At 45.8% G+C, this 25,290-nt stretch overlaps 1 protein-coding gene across 1 annotated transcript; it reads left to right on the top strand.

The window, feature by feature from the left end:
• Positions 1 to 221: 221 nt before the first annotated feature.
• On the top strand, positions 222 to 24,890 carry BTK (Bruton tyrosine kinase). The gene is made up of 19 exons (XM_054996241.1): positions 222 to 369; positions 2,982 to 3,170; positions 5,059 to 5,157; positions 6,479 to 6,547; positions 7,461 to 7,542; positions 7,765 to 7,893; positions 9,310 to 9,377; positions 9,488 to 9,669; positions 10,731 to 10,793; positions 12,077 to 12,131; positions 13,284 to 13,366; positions 14,192 to 14,319; positions 15,112 to 15,186; positions 15,395 to 15,566; positions 18,026 to 18,242; positions 20,307 to 20,371; positions 21,160 to 21,278; positions 21,788 to 21,945; positions 24,173 to 24,890. The coding sequence occupies exons 2-19, from the start codon at positions 3,030 to 3,032 to the stop codon at positions 24,242 to 24,244; spliced, it is 1,977 nt and encodes a 658-aa protein (XP_054852216.1). The 5' UTR covers positions 222 to 369; positions 2,982 to 3,029; the 3' UTR covers positions 24,245 to 24,890.
• The last annotated feature ends 400 nt before the right edge of the window (positions 24,891 to 25,290 follow it).

Here is a 25,290-nt window from a genome sequence, read left to right on the forward strand (position 1 = left end):
TTCCCCTTCTCTGCCTCACTGTAGACACATACCTACTGCCCCTTACAGCCCTATACTGAATTTAGGAGCCCCTGTCTTGTACCAAAAGTGCAGGTGGCATCACGGCAGAAAGGAAACAAGAGACGTTTGGCCAGAAACTAAGAAAAGGGGAACTGAAAGGGTGGGGTTAGCTCCGGATGATCGTCTTGCCTGCAGTTCAGCACAGCTCTTGCACTGAGTCTCTTGCTGCCTTCACCAGCCATTGAAACACTCAGAAACCTGCAATCCATGCGCTGATTGTTCCAAAATCTGTGTGCACCTGGGAAGTCATTGCTTGAGAGGGAAGCCAACCCAAAGGCCTGTGGAAAAGGAGTGACGCCCACCTAACCAGTGAGTTTTTTTGCTTTGGGCGGGCCAAAGATGAAGAGAGCCATAAAGGAAAAAAAATCTGTTGGGTGTGGAAGGGTAGGCGACGGTGATGAAAACAGAGATTGTGCAGCTGCATTCTGGACATGAGTGGAGATTCCTGAACATTGTGGATTCTTGGATGTGAGAGCAGTGCTAATACAGGCTAGATCAGAGAGAGATTCAGTTTCGTTGTAGGCCAGACTGGCCTGCCATTTGAACTATCCTCAGGAAACGGCCTGGCCTAGCCTGTGCATCTGCTAACATCTCAGTCCTGGATGCCTTGTTTCAGGGTTGCCAGCTCCAAGTTGGGAAATTCCTGGAGATCTGGGGTGGGGGGGTGAAACCTGGAGACAGTGGGGTTTGGGGAAGGAAAGCACCTTGGTATGGCATAATTCCATAGAGCCCATCCCCCAAAGTAGCCATTTTCTTCAGGTGAACTGATCTCTGTGGCCTGGAGACCAGTTGTAATTCCAGGAGATCTCCAGCCACTACCTGGAAGCTGGCAACCCTACCTTGTTTCCATGTGCGCAGGTACAAGTGAGCACATGTGTGATATCCAAAGGAACATGGAATTCAGGACTGAAGCCTCAGTACTCCTCACATCTGTGGCCCTTTCACGGAGGCCAGAATTCTTTTTCTGTCTCTCCCCAGCTGCCCGGAGGCTATCTTCGGCATATTCAGATTGCTGACTATCCCTTTACTCTCAAAATCTGGACCAGGGCTGGATTAAGACGTGCTGATGCCCTAAACTATGCCAGACTTTAGAGGCCCTGTAGCATTATCTCCTGACTCCCCTCTAAGGCAATTCAGTAATTTTTTAGCATTTTTTTTTGTATTTAGAGGTCCCTCACAACCTGAGGGCCTAGACTGTAACTTACTTAGCTTGTGCATAAAATTTTATTTATTTACTTCATGTGTACCCCACCTTTCTCCCCCATGGGGACCCACGGTGGCTTACATGATTCTCCCGTCCTCCATTTTATCTCTACAACAATCCTACGAGGTGAGAGTGACTGGCCCAAGGTCACCCAGCAAGCTTCCACAGCAAAGTGGGGATTCGAACCTGGTTCTCCCAGATTTTGTTCTAACACTCTAACTGCTATACTGTGCTCTGCTGTAGAAAATACCTGAGTAGTGTACCATATGAAGTTATCCAAAGGAGGGTAAAGTGCATAGTGTGTGTTTGTGTGTGTGTGCGGGGGGTTAATCCATCAGTTCCTTTGGGGTAGCAAAGCCCTGGATGCACAGGCAGTTTGGTATATTCTTAAAAAGCGAACCATACACCAAAGACGCAGCTGTGTCCAAGAACTGTTATATATATATATATATATATATATATATATATATATATATATATATATATATATATATATATATATATTAAAAACATCTGTTGCTTCTTCATACCTTCCCCAAACGCCAGTGAAGAAGTTGAGGCTTACCGTATGGCATAACTTTAATATAATTAATTCTGCATAAACTTTCCTCCCTGCCATCCAGGACTGAATTTGTAAACAAAGTTCAGCGATGCTTAAAACCATGCAACTTGCTTAAAAACGTCCAGGCTTTCAAAAAGGGTTTCAAGGGCACCCAGAAAGCTTATTTGTGGCAGTGCCACTGCTGGTGAACCTTGAGGTATTCTTTTTCTGATCCTGTGAATTTTGGTTCAGTAAGCTGCCTGATTTTAATCAGTATCATGACTGTGCAAATTCTTTGGCCGAAGGCCTCGTCATATCTCATTCTGTGGTGACTAAGAACTGTATCAAAACCTAAAAAGATAAGATGCTGTGATCTCCCAGCATCTCTCTTGAGTGCATTTTGCTCAAAATCATAGCCAGCTCAAATATATTCCCAATAAAAATCTTGCGAGAGCCATTCCCATGGGCAAGTGCCTACAGTATTTTTACTCAGAAATAAGTCCAGTATGGCAATAGGTTCACCCACTTCTCCCTGCAATTTTCCCTTCTTTTTTTTTTTTACAGATTAATCAAACCCTTCCGGATGATTTAGTATTTGTGAAACAGTTAGCACTAGTTTGGATGAGAGGGTGGCTTTTCTCTTTGCAGCAACTACCATTTTAAAGGGTTTTTTTATTATTGTAAAGGCAGGATTACAAAGTTATTATTGTAATATGTAAACAAATGCATAATGGTTGCAAAGTATAAAGCGGTATTTAACTTTTCCACTCCAAACAATAGCTGGTAATTAACGAACTAAGCTGAAAGGAGAGAAGAAAATTTAAAAGGACAATAGCTCCAAGAAACTGCAGTTGCATCCTGGTACTGCAATAAATTTTTAAAGTTTTTAAAAATCACCTCAAACTAGGTCTTAAAAAAGATGGGAGGACAGCATGGAAAAACTTGAATGCACTGGTTTGCTAGCAGTAACATCTGGATTCTCCACTAAGGCTGAATGAATGACAGCAATTTTAAATACCTAATGTGGAAATGCCCTTCATGAGTCCATGAAAGTATAACATTTTTGAGCTGGGCATAGAATTTAACAAACTGGAAATCTTAGCTTTTGGTGTGTGTGTGGGGGGGGGAGGAACAAATAAGCAACTTTTTTATCCTTAAGTCTCATTTTTCTGGCAGCGGTAGTCCAGCAAATACACTGCAGAAGAAGAGGCGGTGGAGGAAACTATGTCGAATGTTATCTTGGAGGGTATCTTTCTGAAACGCTCTCAGCAGAAGAAAAAGACTTCCCCTCTCAACTTTAAGAAGCGCCTCTTTCTGCTGACAGAGAGCAAACTCTCCTACTATGAGTATGACTTTGAGCGTGGGGTGAGTCCTTGAGGAGAGAGAACAAGATGAAGGTCCTGGTAGAAGTTAGGGGGTTACACAAATTCATGAGGGTGCATGGGTGAAACCCTCGGAAGGGCACCCACTGGAGATGGGTGGACAGATGCATGGACAAAGAGAGATGTGGCTCTTGAAAGCTTATGCTACAATAAAGTTGGTTAGTCTTAAAGGTACTACTGGACTCTTTACTATTGTCATAGATGCAGAGGAGTTAGCCGTGCATCTATTGTGCAACTACAGACTATTTACTTAATTATTTACTATTGTGCAACTACAGACTAACATGGCTAACTCCTCTGGATCTATCTCCAGAGGATATTAAGGAAGGGAACCATGGCAGGGATCCCAATGGACTGCTTAGCACAAAGGTGCACGACTGGTGACATCCACCACCTAGCTAAACAGTCTACCAGCCACGTACAGCAGCGCATCTGGAGCTAGATAGAATAGTATATTCCAGACATTGGAAAAATACAGATATACCAACAAAAGAAGAACTGATAGAGAAAATCTTAGAGATGGCAGAACTAGACACACTGACAGAATTAATAAAAGAAGAAAGTAGACATAATAGGAAACAAAAATGGACCCTGTTCTATAGATGGATTGAAAATAAAAAATAGGGACTTAGGTTCCCCCTAGCAAAATACAATTAAATGAGGGAGGGGGGGAAAGAAAAGAAGTATTAGAACTAAAAGAAGGTAGACTTACAATGACAATAGCTTACTGAAAGGTAATATAAATATGATGGAATTGTAGAGATGGAATGAACTGCATGGTATATAACATGTAACAAAAAAAATGTAAGATTTCGATTCATTGTGTTATCAGAGTGAACTGGAACTAAAACCAATAAAAATATATTACCAAAAAAAAGAGCTAGATATTCCCGCTTGTGCACCTACCAACTACCAAAAGAAGGAGCCATCAAGCATCCGGCAGGCCACAGTATGTTGTTTGACCGCCTGCCTTTGGTGCTCAGTCATAGGCTGTGCTGGCCTGATCTAGCCCAAGACCCTTGTCCCAATATGGAGCAAAGTAAAGGATCAAAGGCTCAGGAGTTGGTGCCGCCCATGAGCAAGTTGTCAGGATCAGGGGAAACGAGCAGATGGAGGGTTGCTACTTTCCCCCCTCCCGCAAGGCACCCGTGGCATTAACGACGGCATGGTGAAAAGGAATTAATAGTAAATGTTTTCAGCACCGTGGCATCTCTGTGTTGGGAAAAGCTTTACTTGCAAGGAGAAAAAAAGGTGGCACCCCTGGGCAGATGGCCAAGTCTAACATCTTTCATTTAAGCTTGTAAATATTTCCTTTTTGCAGAGCAAGGTTTGGGTCCCATAGCACCTTAAACACCAACTAGCATTCAAGATGTGAGCTTTTGAGATTCAAAGCTCCCTTCGTCAGATATGAGGAACGGAAAGAGTCTTTATAATCCAGGCTCATACCATGGAAATCTTGTTGGTCTTGAAGGTGCTATTGGACCTGGATCCTGCTCTTTGACTGCAGACCAACACGGCTACCTACCTAGAACTATCTTTCTTTTTGAATACATACCTGCAATTACGACCCTGTAAACCATGTGAAAAGTACTGGCTCATGGCCTGCCTTTTGGTAGCATTTTGGGGGGCATCTGCAGTGAAGGGATGCCCCTGATCTTTGTAAAGAGGAGACATGAGTACAGAAGAAGGCTGCTGTGCACAAAGCGGGCAAAAACGTAGATTTGCATCAAGAGAGATTGCTTAAGCCTTGCTGAGCTCGCCCCTTCTGCCTTTTGATTGCAGAAGGGGACATGACTTCCATCCTGGGCTATGCATGACGAGTTGGATCAGGGCCAGAGGATTTAAAGTATTCCTGCTTCTCCCTCTTGCAGCGACGAGGAAGTAAGAAGGGGTCGGTGGACATAGAGAAAATCACCTGCGTGGAGACTGTGGTTCCAGAGACCAACCCCCCTCCAGAGCGACGGGTCCCAGTGAGACATTTTGTGCATCTTTCTTCCACACCAGGCATTCCTGTTTAAGGAGATGCATCCTGTTCTTCAGGCCATTCTGTACTGCAGAATTACACAATTACATTTGGGAAAGAAAAACAGTCTGGAGGCAAATGGCAGCTGCTTGCACATGGGTGTTTTGCTCTGCCCTAGATCTCCAACTGGAGCAGGTTTTTGGGGAGTATCCATACCATGTCATCCTCCAATCATTCTCCTGTTACCTATTTCAATGGATTCTTCTGGTTTGCTCTGATGTTTCCCAATCTGCCTTTGCTCTGATCTCTCCCAAAAGATTGTAGTCAAAGCGAACTTGCATACCATGTGGATGGGAAAGTGTGGAAATCTGAACTTCCCCACTTATATTGTTGTCATTTCCCTCAGTGTCTCTCTCTACATGAGACACCTCAGGGCGTGTTTGTGAAGTGTAGGGAGATGCAATGTTTGCCAGGAAGCATAGTTTAAAAAGACAGAGCCAGCGGAGATCACTCCTCAGAGGGTTTGTTAATTTCTTCTTCACCCCCCCCCCCCCCGAAGGCTCTGTCAATTTTACCTCTCCAGTCTAAAACTGTGTGGGATCACAACTAGAGTGCAGCGAGAAATGGAAATGGGCTGGAGCTGCCTTCCAGAGCTGGGCTTGGACCTGGAGAGGTTATAATGCGCTGAAATTTCCCTTCTGGCATTTCACACCCCCTTCACACAGCTCCAGTATACAGCAAAGTCTTTGCCCTGCTGCTGGCTCGGTCTTTTTAAACTACCCTTCTCGGCTACCATTGCATCTCCTGACATGTGTTCTTCACGTGTTAGATGTCTTATGTAGAGAGACTCTCTCACAGCTGCCACTATTTGCCCCATTGGGGAAACTTAAATGTACATGTAACTTTTCCCAATGGGGCTGTTTCAGGTTGGGAAAATAGCAGTAGGGGAGGAGTTTAAACTACCTCTCCTCATAGTCCAGATCTAGACTGGGCCCCTGCGCTCTTAGGAGTTCAGTTTCTCTATGGATCTTCCTAGTGTACATCTGTCTTGACAGGCCACAGGTAGGCCTAATGTATAGCTAGGTCCCTACTGTTAACCCCACTGAAAGCTGATATAGAAGTCATGGGTTTTAACAATCACCTTCTCTGACACACTCTAATATCAAACCAAAAAAAAAATCAGATTAAGATTACTTATGAAAATTTCTGCCCAACACTCCAGTAGGATTCTAGGCATTTTCATTCCAGAATCTCCACATTCTTCTAGATATATCAGTGTCATGGGAACTGAAGCCCAATGCTCTAATTTCCATCTCTTTCTCACACAGCAAAAAGGAGAGGATTTAAATGAGACAGAACAGATCTCCATCATAGAGCGGTTCCCGTATCCTTTCCAGGTGAGCCATCCTCGCTGTCAATGCTTCTGTCACTGACACCTTGGCCTTTTGGGTGTGATTCTTTGGTTGTGGCCCTAAATGGCACCCCAATCCACTCCCAGAAGTCCCCACCTTAACCTACTCTATGGTAACGCCCGTTCTGTTGAGGTATAAAACATTCCACCATAAGAAATGGATTAAGAAGGACTGTTCCAGCTCCCAAATATGTTTTCTGCTCAACAAAGCACAGCTAGGACCTTGTTTAGAAGTTCCTTGCAGTTCGGACCTAAAACCTGGGTCTGGATCATTTTGTAGTTACTTTGCTTGCAAACTGGATGATCTGAAGCAGTCGTTCATGTAAGGACTATCACTTATCTTACAGCAAAACCGCACAGTACAAATTTGGCAAGTTGGGTCCGGGCTTCCCTGCACTCACACAGCAGCTGCAGGAGAAAGCAGTTTTTAAAGCCCTCAATGGTCTGATTGGCTCTACAGGATGACATGGGAGGAGGTCCTGTCTCCCCACCCACACTGTCATCCTGAACCAAGTTGGGCTCCATGGACTTTAAAAATGCCTTTCATGCAGCTGCTGTTCCCTGGATCGATACGCCAAAATTCATAACATGTAATTTGGCCCTTATCTGATATGGTTCCGGAAAAACATTTCCTGCCATTTCATCAAAGAATCATGCCTGTTGTTTCAAGGCATTGGACCTTTCTGAGTCATTACTACCTTCTTTTCTGAAACTTACTCATAAAAAATGTAAATTGCACCTGTCTTCTACCATCCACATCAGAAATCCAGAAATTATCATATAACTGTGCAGCTTGTTTGAACGAGAAGAACAAAAACAAACAACCCTGACGTTGCACAAGCAGTATTCTATGTACAATACGTGAGAAACATCTTTTCTCCTGCCTGTCTGCCTCTTAGGTGTTGTATGATGAAGGACCCCTCTATGTCTTCTCACCAACAGAGGATTTACGGAGCCGCTGGATTCACCAGCTGAAGAAAGGTGAGTTCTAATGACATGTTGCATTCCTCCACCCACCCCATGCAATCCGGATCCATGCAGTCAAGTGTATATTGTGCATTGTCAGTCTACTGCTACCCTACCAGAGGATATAAGGACAATGAATCCAAATACTTGGGGTGTGAAGGGGAGAGAGAGAAGATTGTTCGTTCTTATTGTATCCCCCGCTGTACAAAACACAACCCTTTGCTCCATTCTCTGCAGTGATCCGCTACAACAGCAACCTGGTGCAGAAATACCACCCTTGCTTCTGGACTGATGGCGTATACCTCTGTTGCTCCCAGACAGCCAAACTAGCCATGGGCTGCAAAATTGTGGAGAGCCGATCTGGAAGTAAGTGATCACCTTGCTTTCTCTTTATTCCCCCTCCCTAATACTTCTTTGCCTTGCAGGGCTATTGGAAGGATTACAACAGCATCATTCAAAAACAACAGCTGTCCAGGGTCTGAGGCTCTGCCCCCGGACTTAGCAGGAGGAGGGGAGGGGAGACAGCCAGACAACCACCGCTCAGCCATTCAGACCGACACCACGGACCTGCCATGCCCAGCAACAGAGAAAAGAGAAGGAACACCCAAGTCCCAGAGAGTCAAATGGGGCAGGGTGAAGCCAGCTAGCCCCCCTCTCCAGTGGGAGACTAAGAGCTCCGATAGGGGGAGTAACGACAGCCAGGAGGGGACCAGGGCAGAGGGAGAAGGCACAAGAGATAGGGACAGCCAGCCATCAGCCAGCCAGACAGCAACCTTACCAGCAGGACAACAGAAGCAGCACAGGGCCACGCCCCAACCTGCAAACAGGGAGGAAGGGAATAATAGGGACCAGCTGAGGCTACCGGAAGCTCAGAGCAGAGGAGGGTTGGCAGCCAGCCAAGAGAGCACAGCTGTAGCTGCCCAGGGGCCTGAAGCTCAGAGCAGAGGAGGCTTGGCCAATGCTAGAGGGCAAAAGAGGGGTGTGGCTGGCAGGTGGGGCCAGGAATGAGGGAAAGGATATAAGGGAAGTCCACCCAAAGGTGGTGGTGAGTTGTTGTGTAGGAGTATGGTGGAGAACAGACGGACGGACAGCAGAGAGGAGGTGGAGGAAAGAAGACAAAGAGGAGGAGGAGTAAGACCGACAGCTGGATGGAGACAGCTGTCATGGAAGGCAGCTGGGACACTGTCAGGTTGAAGGGACCTGCGAGTGGACTGAGAGGGTGTGAGGGTGAGGTATACCCTCCCTCCTTCCACAGAGCAGGATGCCGCAGATTCCCTGAAGGTCCTTTAAGGCTGAAGTCAGGCATGCTGGCATCTCACAGGGCGGCGCCCTTGGCGGAACCTGACCACAGCCATTTAATGCTTCTTAGTAAGAGCAATTAATTAATTAAAAGTAAATAATTATTGTTATTGTTATTTCTTTGCTTCATTTATACCCTGCTTTTTCTCCCAATGGGGCCCAAAGTGGCTTACATTGTTCTCCTTTTCTCCATTTTATCCTCACAACAACCCTGTGAGGTAGGTTAGGCTGAGAGTACTGTATGTGACTGGCTCAAGTTCCCCAGTGAGCTTCCATGGCAGAGTGGGAATTTGAACCTGGGTCTCCCAGTTCCTAGTCTGACACTCTAACTGCTATACCATGCTGGATCTCAGATATATATTACCTCTGGCATATGCTGGGTTGCATGACAATAATACACAGCTGTACAGAAAAGAAGCTGAAAGTATTCTTAACATCTCATGAATGCACCTCAATCAATGTTCTCTGTTTTCCTTACTGAAGGTTTCAGAAATGTCCGTTCTCACCACAAAGTAGAGAAGCCTCTACCACCTACTCCAGAGGAGGACCAGGTATGACTTGCAGGATCTGGTAAATCTCCTGCAATGGGTCTGCCTGGGTGGGGGAAGCTGCAAAGAGAAGAAGCCCCCTCATCTTGCTGTTCTCCTGGCTTTTCCCAAAGATGATGAAAAAGCCATTACCCCCTGAGCCGACAGCCAGCTCGTCATCCAAGATGAAGAAGGTTGTGGCGCTCTATGACTACACCCCAATGAATGAACAGGACTTGCAGCTGCAGAAAGGTGAAGAGTACATTATATTGGAGGAGAGCAACGAACTGTGGTGGAGAGCCCAGAGCCAGAATGGGTAAGATCCCAGCCACGAGCAGAACTGAACCTGTGGCCCCATGCAGCACTTTATGTAGCATTGTATTCCCCATAATAACCCACCAATGTCTGACTGCACACCTTGCAAGATCCTACTGTCCACTCAGAAGTGAGGGCCAGAACAGACAAGAGTCTGAGAGATCTACAACAGAAGCTTCCCAGCCTCTTTTAAAGAACAACTACAGTCGCATGGGGTCCAGTTTGGATTGGGGCCTGCAGGAAAGGGAGAAAGGGTTTAACTCTTTCACACCCACATGGTTTTGCAAAACAAAATGAGCCTCCCCGTGCCTTTAAAGAAAAAAAGATGCCTTAGGATTGTACATGCAAGTATGGCAAGATCGCGCATAATATGGGACACTTCTGTTCCTCAGACTGGTTTCATGGGTCTGGACTAAACATTATATTTGACAAGTGATTACCATGTGGAACTTGCAGTCAGACAGTTGCTGCAAGTTCCCCATGGGAACTCATTTCCATCGTCTGTGGAGCCCCATGTTGGACTGGGATGATGGTTCAGGCTTTTTCCTGACCTGAAAAGCCTTGTTGGGGGGAGGGGGGATGTATGTCTACCATCATCAGTATCAGCCCCCCCCCCCACTAGGGCTCTTTCAAATTGGGATAATGGTGTGGGATGAGATGCTGAACCCCTCCTCCTCACATCATGGCCCCGATCTGAATTCGGGTTCTGTGCCCCTTAAAAATCAGTTCTCATGGGGCTCTTGCAGCTGCTGTCTGACTGCAAGCCCCTTCTCATGTGTGAAACTTCACATCTAATTCAGATTGCAGCCATTCCCTCTCCTAAGGGAATTACAATTTGTAGTTGTGGATCTTCTAACAGAGAATGCCACGCATCTAAACAGATTGAAATTCCTAGGATTTGGGGTGGGAGGGAGGGGGAGCCATGCTAGTTTAACAGCTACAATATTATTATGTAACGTAGATGTGCCACGTGTGCTTCTTAATCAGCATGCCCTTCATCCTTCTTGGGTCTCCATCTGTTCGCTGGAGAGTGGCTTATGGTCTTTTCCTTCCACTTTACAGGGCAGAAGGTTATATTCCTAGCAATTATGTCACCGAAACAAGAGACTCCCTGGAGATGTTCGAGTGAGTGTTTTCAAAACTGCTGTTCTGGGGACCAAAATACACTTTATAAGGAAGACATGGGATGAGTCGTCATGTATTCTTTTCTGGGAAGCAAGGAGCACAGTCATATAGCCAGTGGCTAGGAGGGTGGTTCCTAATCCTTTCCCCATCTGCCTGTTCCCACTTTCAAATCTGCTCCCACTCAGGTCATTTTAAATTGCCTTTTCTCTCTCAACCAGGTTCCTAAAGAAGCCCAATTTGGGGGGGGGGTCATTTTGCATGTAGGGGATAATTGGGGGGTTTGGGAGAGAGATCAAGCTTCCATCCCTTCTCTTCCTTGACAAAAGTGGGTTTGAAAACAAAGCTCCCAAGCATAATTTCTCTGGGCCAAACTTGTAATGTGGCTCCACTGCCCTCAAAACCCCTCATAGGGTTGAGTAGCACCTTTAAGACTAACCAACTTTATTGTAGCATAAGCTTTTGAGAACCACAGCTCTCTTTGTCAGAGAGCTGCGGTTCTCAAAAGCTTATGCTATAATAAAGTAGGTTAGTCTTAAAGGTGCTACTGGACTCTACTATTTTGCAGCTACAGACTAACACGGCTAACTCCTCTGGATCTTCATAGGGTTGCCAACCTCCAGGTGGGGCCTGACGTTCTCCCTGAATTACAGCTGATCTCCAGACTATGGGGTCAGTTCCCCTGGAGAAAATGGCAGCACAGACTCTGTGGTATACCATAGATTGTAGGTCAAATTTCTCCCCAAACTCTCCATCTCTACAGGTACCCCCCCCCCCAAATCTCCAGGAATTTTCCAGGCCAGAGCTGGCAATCCAACAATCACCTATAAGCCTCATCAAGATAACAGGCTTGCAGCATAGGCCAGATCGCTGGACCCTAGTTAATTTTTCAAATTTGTGGCTACCATACCCTGTTGTCTCTGTTTTCATTGAATGTCCTAATTGTTGATCATACTGTATTTTTGCCTGTGAATGTCCTAGCTACTAATTATATTACATTCACTTGCGGTATGTAATCTGCCTAGTATCTCAGTGACTATAAACAAACAACAACTATAAAATAGGCTATAAACAAACAACAATAAAATAGACCCATTTTCCCTTTCATACTTTAGTCCTGTTTGGGAACATGTTTGCTGAAACTCGCATGTAATTCTGCCCCTGGGAAAACGTTTGGTTTCGTTTAAACTTTTCATCCCAGTCTTTTGTCTTGAATTGTTTAAGGCCCTTTCCCCCAGCCTCTTTCATAGGTATGTCTCCTTGTCATGCATACTGTTGTGTTTCAGGTGGTATTTGAAAAACATAACCCGAAGGCAGGCAGAGCAGTTCCTGAAGCAAGAGGTGAGTGCATAAGTTCTCATGTCTGTTCATCCCTTCATTCCACCCCGCTCCCGCCTAAACTATGGTTTTTCAGAATAGATCCCCCATTCAAAAGCTACTCCTGCATGCTGATGGTTAAGTGCCGAGGTGGAACTTAATTGTCATTGCTATTTGGGGAGGGGCTGTGGCTCAGTGGTACAGCAGCTGCTTTGCATGCAGAAGGTCCCAAGCGCAATCCTCAGCTTCTCCAGTTAAGAGGACCAAGCAGTAGGGAATCTGCCAGACCTTGACCTGAAACCCTGGAGAGCTGCTGCTGACCAAAGTAGACAGGACTAACCTTGATAAACTAATGGTATGACTCAGTATTAGGAAACTCCATGTGAAACAAGGCCTTTATAGTGATGGTCCCTCCTGTGTGGACCATTCTTCTCAGAGAGGTCCGCTCGAGCCCATCCTTCCTTGCTTGTAAAATTGCTGGGCATAATCCTTCAAGAAGATCTCCTACACAAGCCCCATTCACATCATGCACAACGTACATTCATTGTCATGTGATACTCTCATAGAAGAACTTTAACTGGGAGAGATGGCACTCTGGTATGGGAGGGCTTTCAGTGAGGTTTTGTGTGTGAAAGGGATGTTTAGTGGTTGGTGTGTACACTGACATTATTTGGATGTGTGATAGTGTCCTGTGCACTGGCCAGGTCTGGGCTCCACTGGAATAGTCCCACTGGCTTGGCTGGCTGGATTTGGAAGCATAGGCTGAAAATTGGAGCTGGACCACAAGCTTGCACCAAGTAGACCAGTTGACCTGGCAGTGAGGCCCTCTCAAGACTCAGAGCCAAGCTACAAGGACAAATTACACAAGGAAGAGCACGTGAAGGGAGTCGCAGTATTAACCGGGAAGCTGAGTTTTAAAAGATTGGAAGGCTTTGTCCATTTCCCCTCTCTACAGAGCAGAGATTGCATGGGGCAATCTGATCTAGCTGGCCTCTGCACCAGGCACTCTGAATTTTGTCCTTGCCTCCTATGAAGTTGCCCCACCATTGTACTAGCTAGTTCAGTATTGTCTGCTCTGGCAGGGGACAGAAAGATCATTCGCTATACATGATACCAGAGCTTGCTTTGATAGAAATGTCAAGGATGTGAGTGTTGTCCTCTGCTTTTACAACCCAGGGCAAAGACGGAGGTTTCATTGTCCGGGATTGCACTAGAAAGACTGGGAAATACACTGTCTCTGTTTTTGCCAAGTCAGCAGGGTAAGTGTGTTGAGAAGGAAATGGATGTGAACCCATAGCCCACTAGTCCTCAATAAAAGTCCAACCTGCAGAACAGCTCAAGGCCCCAGAAAAGTTTTGAAAGTGAATTGTGTAGTTGTTATGGCAACAGTTCTGGCATTTTCTCGTAGCTTTATCATCTTTCCTATCCTCTTCAGTTTACTGCTCCCTTTGTTTTGTGGGCTGGAAACCATTGACAATGTTTGCTTAGTTGATCAGTTTCTTTGTCTAAATTCCAGTTGTCCCAATTACTGGGCAGATGGTGATATTTGACTCCCAGGTCAGTCATCATCCAAGAACCACTGGCTGGTGTTCCTTTGAATCCTTCTTGATAAGAACAAAAGAAAAGCCCTGTTGAATCAGACCAATAGTCCATTTAGTCCAATATCCCACTTCTTCTAAAAGTCCCCAGAAAGCCTGCAGTAGGGGCTCAGTGTCCCAAGCTTCCCCATGTTGAGGACCCCAGCAACTAGCATCCAGGGGTACTCTACTTCTAAACATGGAGGTCCCAATTAGCTGTCATTAGCTAATAACCACTGATGGCCTTACCCTTATTGAACTCTTTTTAAAGACTTCTATGCTAGCAGCCATTGCTACATCCTGTGACAGTGAGTTCCGCAAGTTAATTATTCTTTGTGGCCTTATAATCTGTGGTTGGTCTGATGCCATCTCTTCACACTGCCCTTGCAGGTGGTTCTCCCTCACTAGAGTGCTAGATCTTTATGTAGAAGGTCTCCCTTAACCCTGCTAGGCATTCTTGACTTCCCAGCCTTCCCTTCTATCACCAGTCTTTGATTCACTGGACAGGGAACCCCAGGGCATGATCCGCCATTATGTTGTGTGCTCCACGCCCCAGAACCAGTATTTCCTGGCAGAGAAGCACCTCTTCAACACCATCCCAGAGCTCATTAACTATCATCAACACAACTCGGCTGGTGAGCAATAATATATTTAGGGGCTAAGATAACTGTTGAATTCCATGATGAAAAGCCTTGCTGTGTGTGTGTGTGTGTGTGTGTGTGTGTGTGTTTATGTGTAAGTAATACCAACTGCTGGCAAAGACCAAGAAGGTGCTCTAACCAGTTGTACATCATTTATAACTTAAAGTGGGATATCAGTTCTGTAAATCGTTATAATGGGATCCATTCTCAGTGACCAGTTGTTTCCATGGAAGGGCCTATTATAAATAGGAAACTGGTGAGGGAGAATGGGAAGTGTAGCTGAATGAATGGTTGCTGTCCAAGATGGCCTGAATCCAAAACCTCCAAGGATGCGGGGACTTTTAAAAATGACTCACATGGCAAAGCTTTTCCTGGGCTGTGCCACTTTGAGCTACAAGAGAGGGTTGGGAAGTGTGAATGCTCCCTCTGCCCAAACCCAGCCACCCCGCATGTATAAATCTAGCATGCCAGGGTGAAAGTACCACACGCAGTTCTTAGCCCCTCTCTGTGAATAGAAAACCTGAACAAATTATGCAAACTTGTAAAAATGGCAGCATGTACTATGTTAAGAAAGGGGTGGTGGTGGTAATTATATACATTTTCTCAATAAGCGTTGTTTAAACTAGTCTCAGCATTTGTTTTTGGCAATCTCGGCCCTGAATTTGACATTAATATTTTTAGCCTGTGATAGACGCAGTTCAGTAGATAAATGCTTTGCATCAAAATCACTGCGTTTTGTCAAACGCACCCCAATAAAAGAGCTTTGTTTGCTTTGGTGCACAACAGGACTTATTTCCAGACTGAAGTATGCTGTTTCATCCAAACAAAAAATGGCGCCTTCCACAGCAGGACTTGGATATGGTAACAGCAGAACTTTTTTTTCCATTTTGGAGAGATCTCCCGTTCTTCCTTCGCTGCAGCGGAAGTCGGGTGTGGGATTGGACAGCTGCTCCCATTAGCAAAACTTGCCCCAGGACAGAAGAAACTGGGAAAGCCCTCCAGATTGTTGCCCCTTTCCTTCTCTCCTGGTCTCTCCAGCCCCCAAATAATGTGCCTGCATTGGTTTTAGGTGCATGGGAGATTGAGCCGAAGGACCTGACGTTCCTGAAGGAGCTGGGAGTGGGGCAGTTCGGAGTGGTGAAGCACGGGAAATGGAAAGGCCAGTATGACGTGGCGATCAAGATGATCAAGGAAGGCTCCATGTCGGAGGATGCATTCATAGATGAGGCCAAAGTCATGATGTGAGTGGCGACTGATTCCACCCCCCCCCCCTTTTGTAGTCTGTCCCTTGCAGCAGGAGTTGGCAGCCCTGGGCACGCCTGCTGACAGTGGCACACTAGACCCTTTTGCATGGCACCCAGGGCCAGATCTCCACCTTAGCATCCGAGGCACTGGCAGCACTGCTGGGCCAGAGGGGCAGGAGAAGGCAACAGGCATGGCTTATGCCCACCTCTGAGGTGCTGGCAGTGCCACTGGGGCTTGGCTTGCTCCATGTGTGTCCGGCCCAGTACAACCCTCGTCTTCTCCACCTTTTGCTTGCTGCTCACCAAGGAACTTCACAGGTAGGTGATTTTCCCCCAGCACTTGGACCCTGCCTTCGATGGTTCCTTCTTCTAGAGGGGAGGGTCCAACCCCTTTCCACACCCCACAGGCAGGATCAATCCCCTGTTGGAAGCTCCTCAGATCCAGTTATTAAATCCAGAGCAATTGCTGCAGATAGTTCTCAGGAAGATCCTAATCGTTTGAAATACTTGTAAGAATATTTGCCATCCCTGAGACCCCTTGCTGGGCAGATAAGTTTTACCAGTATTTGCTTGTGTTCTTGTAGAAATAAGCAAGAATGGAGAAAGCAACCTACTCAGCAGGTCTTCCGTTCAAATCTTGCTTCTGCCCTGAGTTCATTAGGTGGCACCCTGCACTCTTTTTGACACATCCTCCCCATCTGAAATACAGGAATAGTGTTGATCCACTTGTCAGGGCTTGTCGCTGCCGCCGCTGGGCGGGGCGCCGGCTGGGCTGGCCCTGACGTCAGAGGGGCACCAGGGATGCTGCAGGACCCTGCTCTGTGGAAGGAGGGGTGGTATACATCACCCAGACTCCCTCTCAGTCCACTCGCTGGCCTGCTCAACCTGGCCTGCTCACCCCCTGCATCCTCCATCATCTCCTCCTCCCAGAACTCTCCTCCAAGCCTTCGCTCTCGCTCCTTACTCACACCCACCACCTCATAGCTCTTCCTAGCCACCCTTTATAGGGTTTCCTTGCCCCGCCCCGCCCTCCTTCCAGGCTTGTTCCCTCTCCTGACTTGGCCCAGCTGCACCTTCCCTCAGGTGTTTCCCTCCTATCACTAACCCCTTCTAGGCTTCCTTGTCTTGCTGGCAGGATGGGGTTGAATGCGAGCCATCTCGAGCTGAGGTCTCCTTGGCCTTGCTCACGAGGAGCTGCCCCAGTAGGCCTTTGAGCTGCTGAGCTTGCCTGGCCTTGCTCGCAAGGAGCTGCCCCAGCCGGCTTCTGAGCTGCTGAGCTTCCCTGGACTTGCTCGCGAGGAATTGCCCTGGCCAGCTTCTGGGCTGCCTGCTCATTGATGCTGGGTGGGGCTGCCCATCTCCTCCCCCAGAATGCCTGTGGCAGCTCCACCTGGAGGGGCTTGGCTCCTAGCAACTCCTGAGCCAGGCTGCTGTCCTCTAGCCAGGGTGTGGCTCTGGGCTGTAGTGGCTGCTTCTCCTCCTTGGCTGGTAAGGGCTCTGTTTGGGCTGCTGCTGGGTCCCTATTCCCCCTGCCTTGGCCCTTTTCCTCTGGCCTGCTTAGCCCCCTCTCCTCCCCCTGGAGGGTGGGACTAGCTGGTCTCTCCCTGCTCCCTCCAGCCCTCTGAGGCTTTGGCCTTTCGCCCCTTCCCCCTGGAGTAGGCAGGTTCTGGACCTGGTTGCTGGCTGGAGCGGCAGGGCCACTGCCTCCCGGTTGCCTCCCACTGTTCCCTCCTGGCAAGTCTGGGGGGGCTGGGACTCAGACCCCGGACACCACTTTACAGGGTTATCGTAAGGATTGCAAAAAGATGATTCTTCTGAAGTTTTTTGAACCCTCTAAAGCGCTACAAAGATATGAAGTAGTATGAATTTGTTCTGTTACGAACACTAGTAGAAAGAGGGCAGAGGAGGCAATTTTCAGTCTCTCCAAGTTCACATCAAACTCTGGTCTGGAGTCTTGTTCTTGTCCCTCCTGGTTTTGCATGCAGATTGCCAGACTAGAAAGTCTCTGTTTTGCTATGAATTTGAACGGTAGTCTTGGGAGCTTCTTCTTAACTGCACCCTAACATAATACAGCTGGCACTATGGAGGCAAGCAGGTGTCAACCAGATAGGTAGTGGAGCCAAGAAGAAAGCAGACAGGAAGCGAATATGTAGCTTCTGGTGGTTTATGAGAACAACTTACTTTTTCCCTGGGCAGGACCTGATTGGTCCCATATGTCACCTGAACCCTGCTAAACTGGTAAGTTGCAATACCATCATTGGCCATCTGCAGGCATGGCGCTGAAGTGCAGCAGAGAGCAGGCCAACAGTTTGCACCTCTGACAAACGACCATGGTATTGCAAAGAGGGAAGGCACTTGGGTCCCACTAGCAGAGACTGCAGTTTGGGAGCACAAGTATTTTATGCCTACAGCTTCTTCACTCTTTATCATTTAAAATTCTCATTTATGCTTTTCAGGAACCTTTCTCACGAGAAGCTAGTACAGTTGTTTGGGGTCTGCACCAAGGAACGACCCATCTTGATTGTAACGGAGTACTTGGCCTTAGGTTGCCTCTTGACCTACCTGCGGGACACTCGTCGATCTTTCCAGAGTACTGAGCTTCTAGAGATGTGCAAGGATGTCTGTGAGGCCATGGAGTACCTGGAATCCAAGCAGTTCCTGCACAGAGACCTGGTAAGGCCTTTGGGAGAATTGCTTCCAGTCATGGCCTTGATCTCAAGAGGGGACAAATCTGTCTCAGGCCTCCAAGTGGGACAGAATTCTTCTTCATACCTCTGCAACAAAACAAAGCAAAACCCTGTGAACAGAAAACTAGTTGACAGGGAATTTGGAGAGAATTTTATACCCTAAGAGCCAAGCTACAAGTGACGCCTGACACAGGTTGGACACTTGTCAGCTTCCCTCAAGTTTTTATGGGAAATGTAGGCATCCTGGTCTTGCAGCTGTAATGGAGAGCCAAGCTGTAAAACCAGGATGCCTACATTTCCCATCAAAACTTGAGATAAGCTGACAAGTGTCCAACCTGTGTAAGGCGTCACTTGTAGCTTGGCTCTAAGTTTTGATTGGTCCAGGAAGGGACACCCCCTCCAAAACTTAGAGGGAAAGCCCATAAATGGGAAAGTCTGGAGTGCAGTTCTTTTTGAGGATCCCAACAAGCTTTCCAGCAAGATCCAAACTTTGACTTGTATCTTGGGAAGAGAGAGATATTTAGACATCGTAAGTAGATCTAGCTAGCTGCTGTTTTCTCACTCTTTTTACTAGTGTTCTGCATTACGGTATACTCAGGTTAGAAAACAAAAACAGTAAGTTTTCAAAGTGGATCTTGTGCAGAATTAAGACCTCGGGGCAAGGAAGAGAGTGGGCAAATGGGGGGCTAGGAGTGAGACCCTGTACTGAAGTTATCCGAATGGATGCTAGTAATCAAATGAAGTTACTGAGTCTCAAATAGCTGGCATGAGTCCGGTTAGGGAGACCCAGCGTGGTGTGGTAGTTTGAGTGCTGGTATGCCATGTGAGAGGCCCAGGTTCGAATCTCCATTCTGCCATGAACGTTTATTGGGTAACTTTGAGTCAGTCAAATACTCTCTGCCTAGACTCTCTCAGATGATTGTTGTAAGGATGAAGTGGAGGAGTGTAAGCTGCTTTGGGTCGCCCCCCCCCTCACACTGGGGAGAAAGGTAGGATGTAAAAGAAGTAAAGAAATGATAGGGTGTTCAAAGTCTGTCCAAAATCAGTATTAATCATGATAGATGTTTTTCTTTCAACAGGATGATAGTTTAATGCAATGTTGGCAGTTGCTTTATTCATGAAGATGTTTGAGGGACTGTGGCAGCGTTCAGATGTAACAAACAAAATTGGTTCAGATGTCCCATGAAACCATGGTTCCCATAACCATTGGTTAGCACAATTGTCCCAATACAGGCCATCAAACTAGCTATTTTTAATTCAGGGACATCAAACCGTGGTTAGAAGTTGCAATTAACCACAACTATAGTTTCATGTGATGTATGAATGTGTGTGTCCTTGGTGCATCACTCAACACAATCAAGGCCAGGATACCAGCCCAGTCTTTAAGGGGGGTAACAGCAAACGTGTCTAAACCAGCATTTACCAAGGCAAAACAAGATTTAATAAATCGCGGTTTGAGGTTATGTGTGAACTGAGCCAGAGTTATTTATAATGTCTGTCACTCTCCCTCAGTTTAACATACCTCATAGGATTGTTGTAAGGATGAAATTGAGGAGAGGAGAACAACGTTGTGTCCCCACTGGGGAAGAAAGGTGGGGTGTAAATAAAGTAAATAAATAAAAATAAGGACCACATGCAGAGAGTTTGTCACTGTATCCTTGGAGTCTATGCAAGTTTTGTTAATCTAAAGTGAGCTTCTTGACCTCAGGTCATATCAGTGACACCAGGCAGATATTATGTGCGCTGATTATTATGCACATCAATGTATGTGGCCAATGTCCAGTTTTTCAGATAAGAGGCTTTCATTTCACCTGCAGATACTCAACTTGATGGAGCAACTGTGATGCCTGAAATGGCTGTTCCTGAAAGGCACGAGACCATGGCTGTTGATTTACTGTAGAAGCACTTGAACTAGTTAGTTGTGTGAGACACTGATGAGTTTGTTATTTCTTCCTGGAACTGGAGGTCGTGGTGACTGGCCAAGTTCGACTGCACTGTGGGGCTGAAATGCTGCTCGCCTGAAAACCTCTTCTTGTTTTCTCTCTCGCAGGCTGCTCGCAACTGTTTGGTCCACAAACAAGGCACCATCAAAGTATCTGATTTTGGACTCTCCAGGTCAGTTTGAATGCATGTGCGCGTGCGAAGGAAATTGCATTGTTTACAAATGCAGACCTAAGCATAGTTATACCCTTCTAAGCCCCTTGACTTCAAGGAATTTAGAACGGTGATTAGGAGCGCACTGTTACTCCCCCTTTGCCTTTTCTTACTCTCTTCAGTTTTACTTCATTCCTCTTAATCGTTTCACCCATCTTGCTTCTCTCTCACTCCACATTTGTTGGTGCCATTTCTTTTCCTCCATTTGCAGCTTTTTCTCATCTGCCTCTATCACTTTCCTCTCATGTGGGCTTGGAACCACTCCTATGCCTGTTCTTTGACATGTTTATTATTTGTTCCTCACTCCCCTGAGGGGTAATAATGTCTGGGGACAGTGTGTGGGGGAGAAACTAGGGCTGTCAATTCCAGCTTGGGAAATAGTTTGAGGGTGGAGCTTGAGGAGGGAGGGACCCCAGCAGGGTATAACGGTATAGATATCACTATCCAAAGCAGACATTTTCTCCAGAGGAACTGATCAGTGCCTGGCCTATAACACTTCAGACTGTGGACTGGAGTTCACATGATTAAAATGTTCCACCATACCAAAAAAATAAATCCCTTCACAAAGGAAACCAGATATCTAGCTTTTCCTTGACATGCTAATTTTCTATGAGCAGGAAACTTTTTCCCTGTGGGATTTAATTTCATCTTGCAAGCCCCTCCCTGTAAACTGGTACGACCCAGACATAGGCTTTACCACCTCACTAGGCCAAAGTGAATGAACAAGCATCACTCAAATTTGTCTACAGGTACGTCTTGGATGATGACTACATAAGCTCCATGGGGTCCAAGTTTCCAGTCCGGTGGTCACCTCCAGAGGTTCTTCTGTACAGCAAGTTCAGCAGCAAATCAGATATCTGGGCTTTTGGTGAGTCATCTATAAAGGGGAGAGTCTACCCCCCTCCCCATTGAAGATCCAAGAGCAGATGGAGCATGCATGGTAGACCCTGACCCAGCCCAGCTTTCCCAAATCTTATTGCAGTGTGGCCCTCAGACTAAAAAGTTTGGTTGCTCTGGACAGAAATGTGACAATTTACTATTTTTTAAAAAACCAAGTTGGTAGGTTGCTGTTCCTTTTTTTCTGTTTGGAAATATAACCATGATTCTGAAGAATGGTTCTAGTGTTATATAGTAGTGTGTCCTGTTGGCATCACAATAAAAAATTCATCTACAGTTTAACTGTGGTCAGTTTCTGATGAAGGGAACTTTGACTCTTGAAAACTCATACCCTTGAAATCTAGTCGGTCTTTTAGGTGCTGCTGGACCAGAATCTTCAGAATTTGCACAGTCCAGGACTAGGAAGAATCTGCTCCTCTAAGATAAGTTTTTTTTAAAAAAAACCAAGACCCACAATAGTGTTTTTTTCTGATTTGACAGGTGTTCTAATGTGGGAAGTTTACACACTGGGGAAGATGCCCTATGAGAGGTTTAACAACAGTGAAACAACGGAGCATGTGACCAAAGGACTACGTCTCTATCGCCCCCAGCTGGCTTCTGATAGAGTCTACTCCATCATGTACAGCTGCTGGCATGAGGTAAGCCCCCCGGCCAACTAAACCCTTCACTTGCATCTATAGATTGAGCTTAATGGTGGTCCCAAATTAGAACTTCAGAAGGATGGTATGCAGTTAGAACTATTAAGCCCAACAAATGGCCAGGAAGCGCCTGGTACTTTTGCATTGTTGAACTTAAGGGGGCTGAGTACCCGGTTTGTGTCTGAACGGGAAACCCTGCCGTGCTTCCTGAAGGAGAAGCAGAAGTATCATCCTACCACATGACAAACAGTAAATGAATTTTGAATCTGAATGACATCTGTCAGTGGTGGCCGAGTCTCAGCAAGATTGGTTATCATTTCACCGGGCATGTAAGATGGAGATGTTCTGCCAGGCTTATAATGATTGAGGCAGATGAGTCTCCCAACCCGCCCCTCCTAGTGGGTGGGGGGCGAGATATGCCCCAATTTAATATTTATCAAATCTTAGCCACCCTCCTCCGTGGACGTTAAGGATATTGAGATATGGGGTGCAATGTGAGTCACCTTGGATGCTTTTAGTGCAGTATTTTAGTGTAGTATTTTATGATTGCTACCAATGTTTTATGGTATGTTTTTATTGTATGTATTTATATGTTGTGAACCCATTCAGAGCCTTCTTGCAGGGAGAACAGACTATAAATAAAATTAAAAATGAAACCTTCCCAACTACATCTCTCTGCCTCTCCTTCTGTGGTAGGTTCCTGCCTTCATTTACTTCAGATTCAAGACTCTAGTCCTCATTTTTAAAGCTTTCAACTTTTCTGACTGTATCTATATCCTTCTCTCTTCTCGCCTTAAATGGTAACCACTGCAGTCATCAGTCTTCAGGGTTTTCTGCTTATTTCACTATAAGCCAGTGTCATCTGCCTTTGGCCAGTGGTCACTGAAGAGCTACAACTGACTGGTACCAATGAGACGTCTTTTGAAAACCCATGGAGTGCAGGGAACCCTTCAACTTAATAACTGTAACTTCTGGAGTTTCTATTCTAAAGTCTACGCAACATCCAGCGACCTAATCCAAGGCCATCCTGTGTGACATTAGAGCAGTTAAACCAATGACAACGTGAGGGCTTGTAACATCTCAGGCATCTACTGTGACATCATAGTAGATTAACCAATGAAATAAGAGAGACTGGATGGGCAGAGGGGCCAGAGGGTGAAGAACAATTAGGTGAGATGGTTAGGCACTGCCTTATACAGAGGCAGACCATTGGTCCGCCTAGCCCAAGATTGTCTGCCCTAGTTGGCAACAGTTTTCAGAGCAGTAAACAGAAGGGTATTCCTGTCCTGCTGCCACCTCTGATCCTTTCATTGGAGACCCCAGGGGTGGAACCTAAGCCCTTATATATTGCAAGGCATGAGAGTCACTAATAGACTTCTGCAAAGATTCATTGGCCCTTGCAAAGCGCTGGCAGAGTGCCAGCATGATGCCATGCACAGGGTGTTGGACATGCCAGGAAGCTCTAGTCAGCCCCAAAGCTCACTGAATGACTGTGGGCATGGGCCAGTCATTATCTATCAGCCCAGCATACTTCACAAGATTATTATTGTTGGGGAAAACTCTATATGCAGTTCTGTAGAGAAAAAATGCCCAGATAGGGGTGCCAGGTTAAAACCTGGAACATCTCAGCACTTCTCCGATATGCTGTTCTATAAATCCAGTCCGGTCTGTAGCAACCTATTCCAATAAGTTCTGCTTATTCTGGTGACAGAGGCCATATCTTCAAACAAGAACAACTGTACTACAATGGCCATGAGACTGCCCGGATTGTCTCTGCCACAAATTTTCTTAGGCAAGATACTTTTTCAGTGTCAGCACCCCATCTACAACATGAGGATAAAAATACTTAGCCTACCTTACAAAGTTGTTGTAAGGATAACAACAAAATAATGTATGTGAAATGATTTGGACAATTGAAAGTGGAAGGGAAATGCTGTCATTGTTAAATTACTTATGTCCTGACCTGGATAGCCCAGGCACACCTGATCTTGTCAGACCTTGGAAGCTAAGGAGGGTTGGCCTTAGGTCAGTAATTGGATAAGAGACTCTAAAGCAGACCAGGGTTGCAGAGGCAGACAATGGCAAACCACCTCTGTTAGTCTCTTGCCTTGAAAACCCCAGCAGGGGTGGCCATAAGTCAGCTATAATTTGATGTCACTTTCTACCACAAGCATTTAAATGTTTGTTTTGCACTCATCTAATCAAGCCTCTCTTATGTTTTCTCCAGAAAGCTGAGGAGCGCCCGACCTTCCAAGCCCTCCTGGGAAACATTTTGGATTTAGCAAATGAAGACCCTTGAACAGCCTCCAGCATCCAACTGGTAGTGCATTACTATTTGACTGAGGCTGTCTTTATGTTTCCTGAAGAATTCCTATACAGACACTGGATGGATGTATCTGCAGGAGCCCATCATGCCCCTCACCCCAGAGGCAGAAGTTAACTGGAGCTGTCAAACAATACAGATTCTATTTTTTGCCTTCGTGTAATAATTGGATTGTTTCTGAAGTCACTGAATGCTAGAGGACAGATCAATTATGATGACAAATGCTGGTTGGGACCCCTCTTTGGCGGAGGCAAATTCCTTTCAACCCAGTGTCAGAATACATGGATATAATTTTAAATGGTATGGTGAATGGACATATCTTCTCAAGGATGCAAACTTTTTAAAAATTTGCTGTGCAGTGCTGGAATAACAATGACAAGAAAGATGCAGAAATGAAAGATGTTTCATAAAAAGGAATGATAGCTGACCATCTTAATTATGTTTTCTGGATCACTTCTGCAAGAATCCAAGACAGTGTTCTGATTGACAGCATAACTGCATTCATCTGATTTATGCCCCTGTTTTTATTTTTCAGACATTTGCCATTCACATGTACTTTGTCTTGCTCAGAAACTGCAGGTTTCTGTTTTTAACTTGTATTAATATTATATATATTGGATTAATGCTGTAACACGCATATACCTCCTGATTTCTGAATAAATTAGATTCAGTAACTGGATAAAGTGTCAGAAATGGGGATCCAGTGGTGGATGGGGGGTGGGGGAGAGAAGAGGTGAACTGTGAATCTAGGCTGCCAGTACATAAAATGGATGTGGTTTAGTTTATGCTTTAAAAGTAGTACAAGAAATATAGGACAGGAGGCAAAACAAGGAAATGGAAGGATACACAGCACAGGTCAGACCAGACAAAGCAAAGATTGCGTTGTTTTAAAATGATACAATTTTTTTCTGCAAAAGAATGCAGAAGTGAAGCAATGAACAGGAAGGAAGAGCAGTATGTCATAGAGGACATGTGAACTCTACACTCAATAGCAGATGGTATGAACCAAGACAGGTGCATAC

The sequence above is a fragment of the Eublepharis macularius genome, chromosome 13 (assembly GCF_028583425.1).
Source record: "Eublepharis macularius isolate TG4126 chromosome 13, MPM_Emac_v1.0, whole genome shotgun sequence".
In the NCBI taxonomy this organism is placed as follows: domain Eukaryota; kingdom Metazoa; phylum Chordata; class Lepidosauria; order Squamata; family Eublepharidae; genus Eublepharis; species Eublepharis macularius.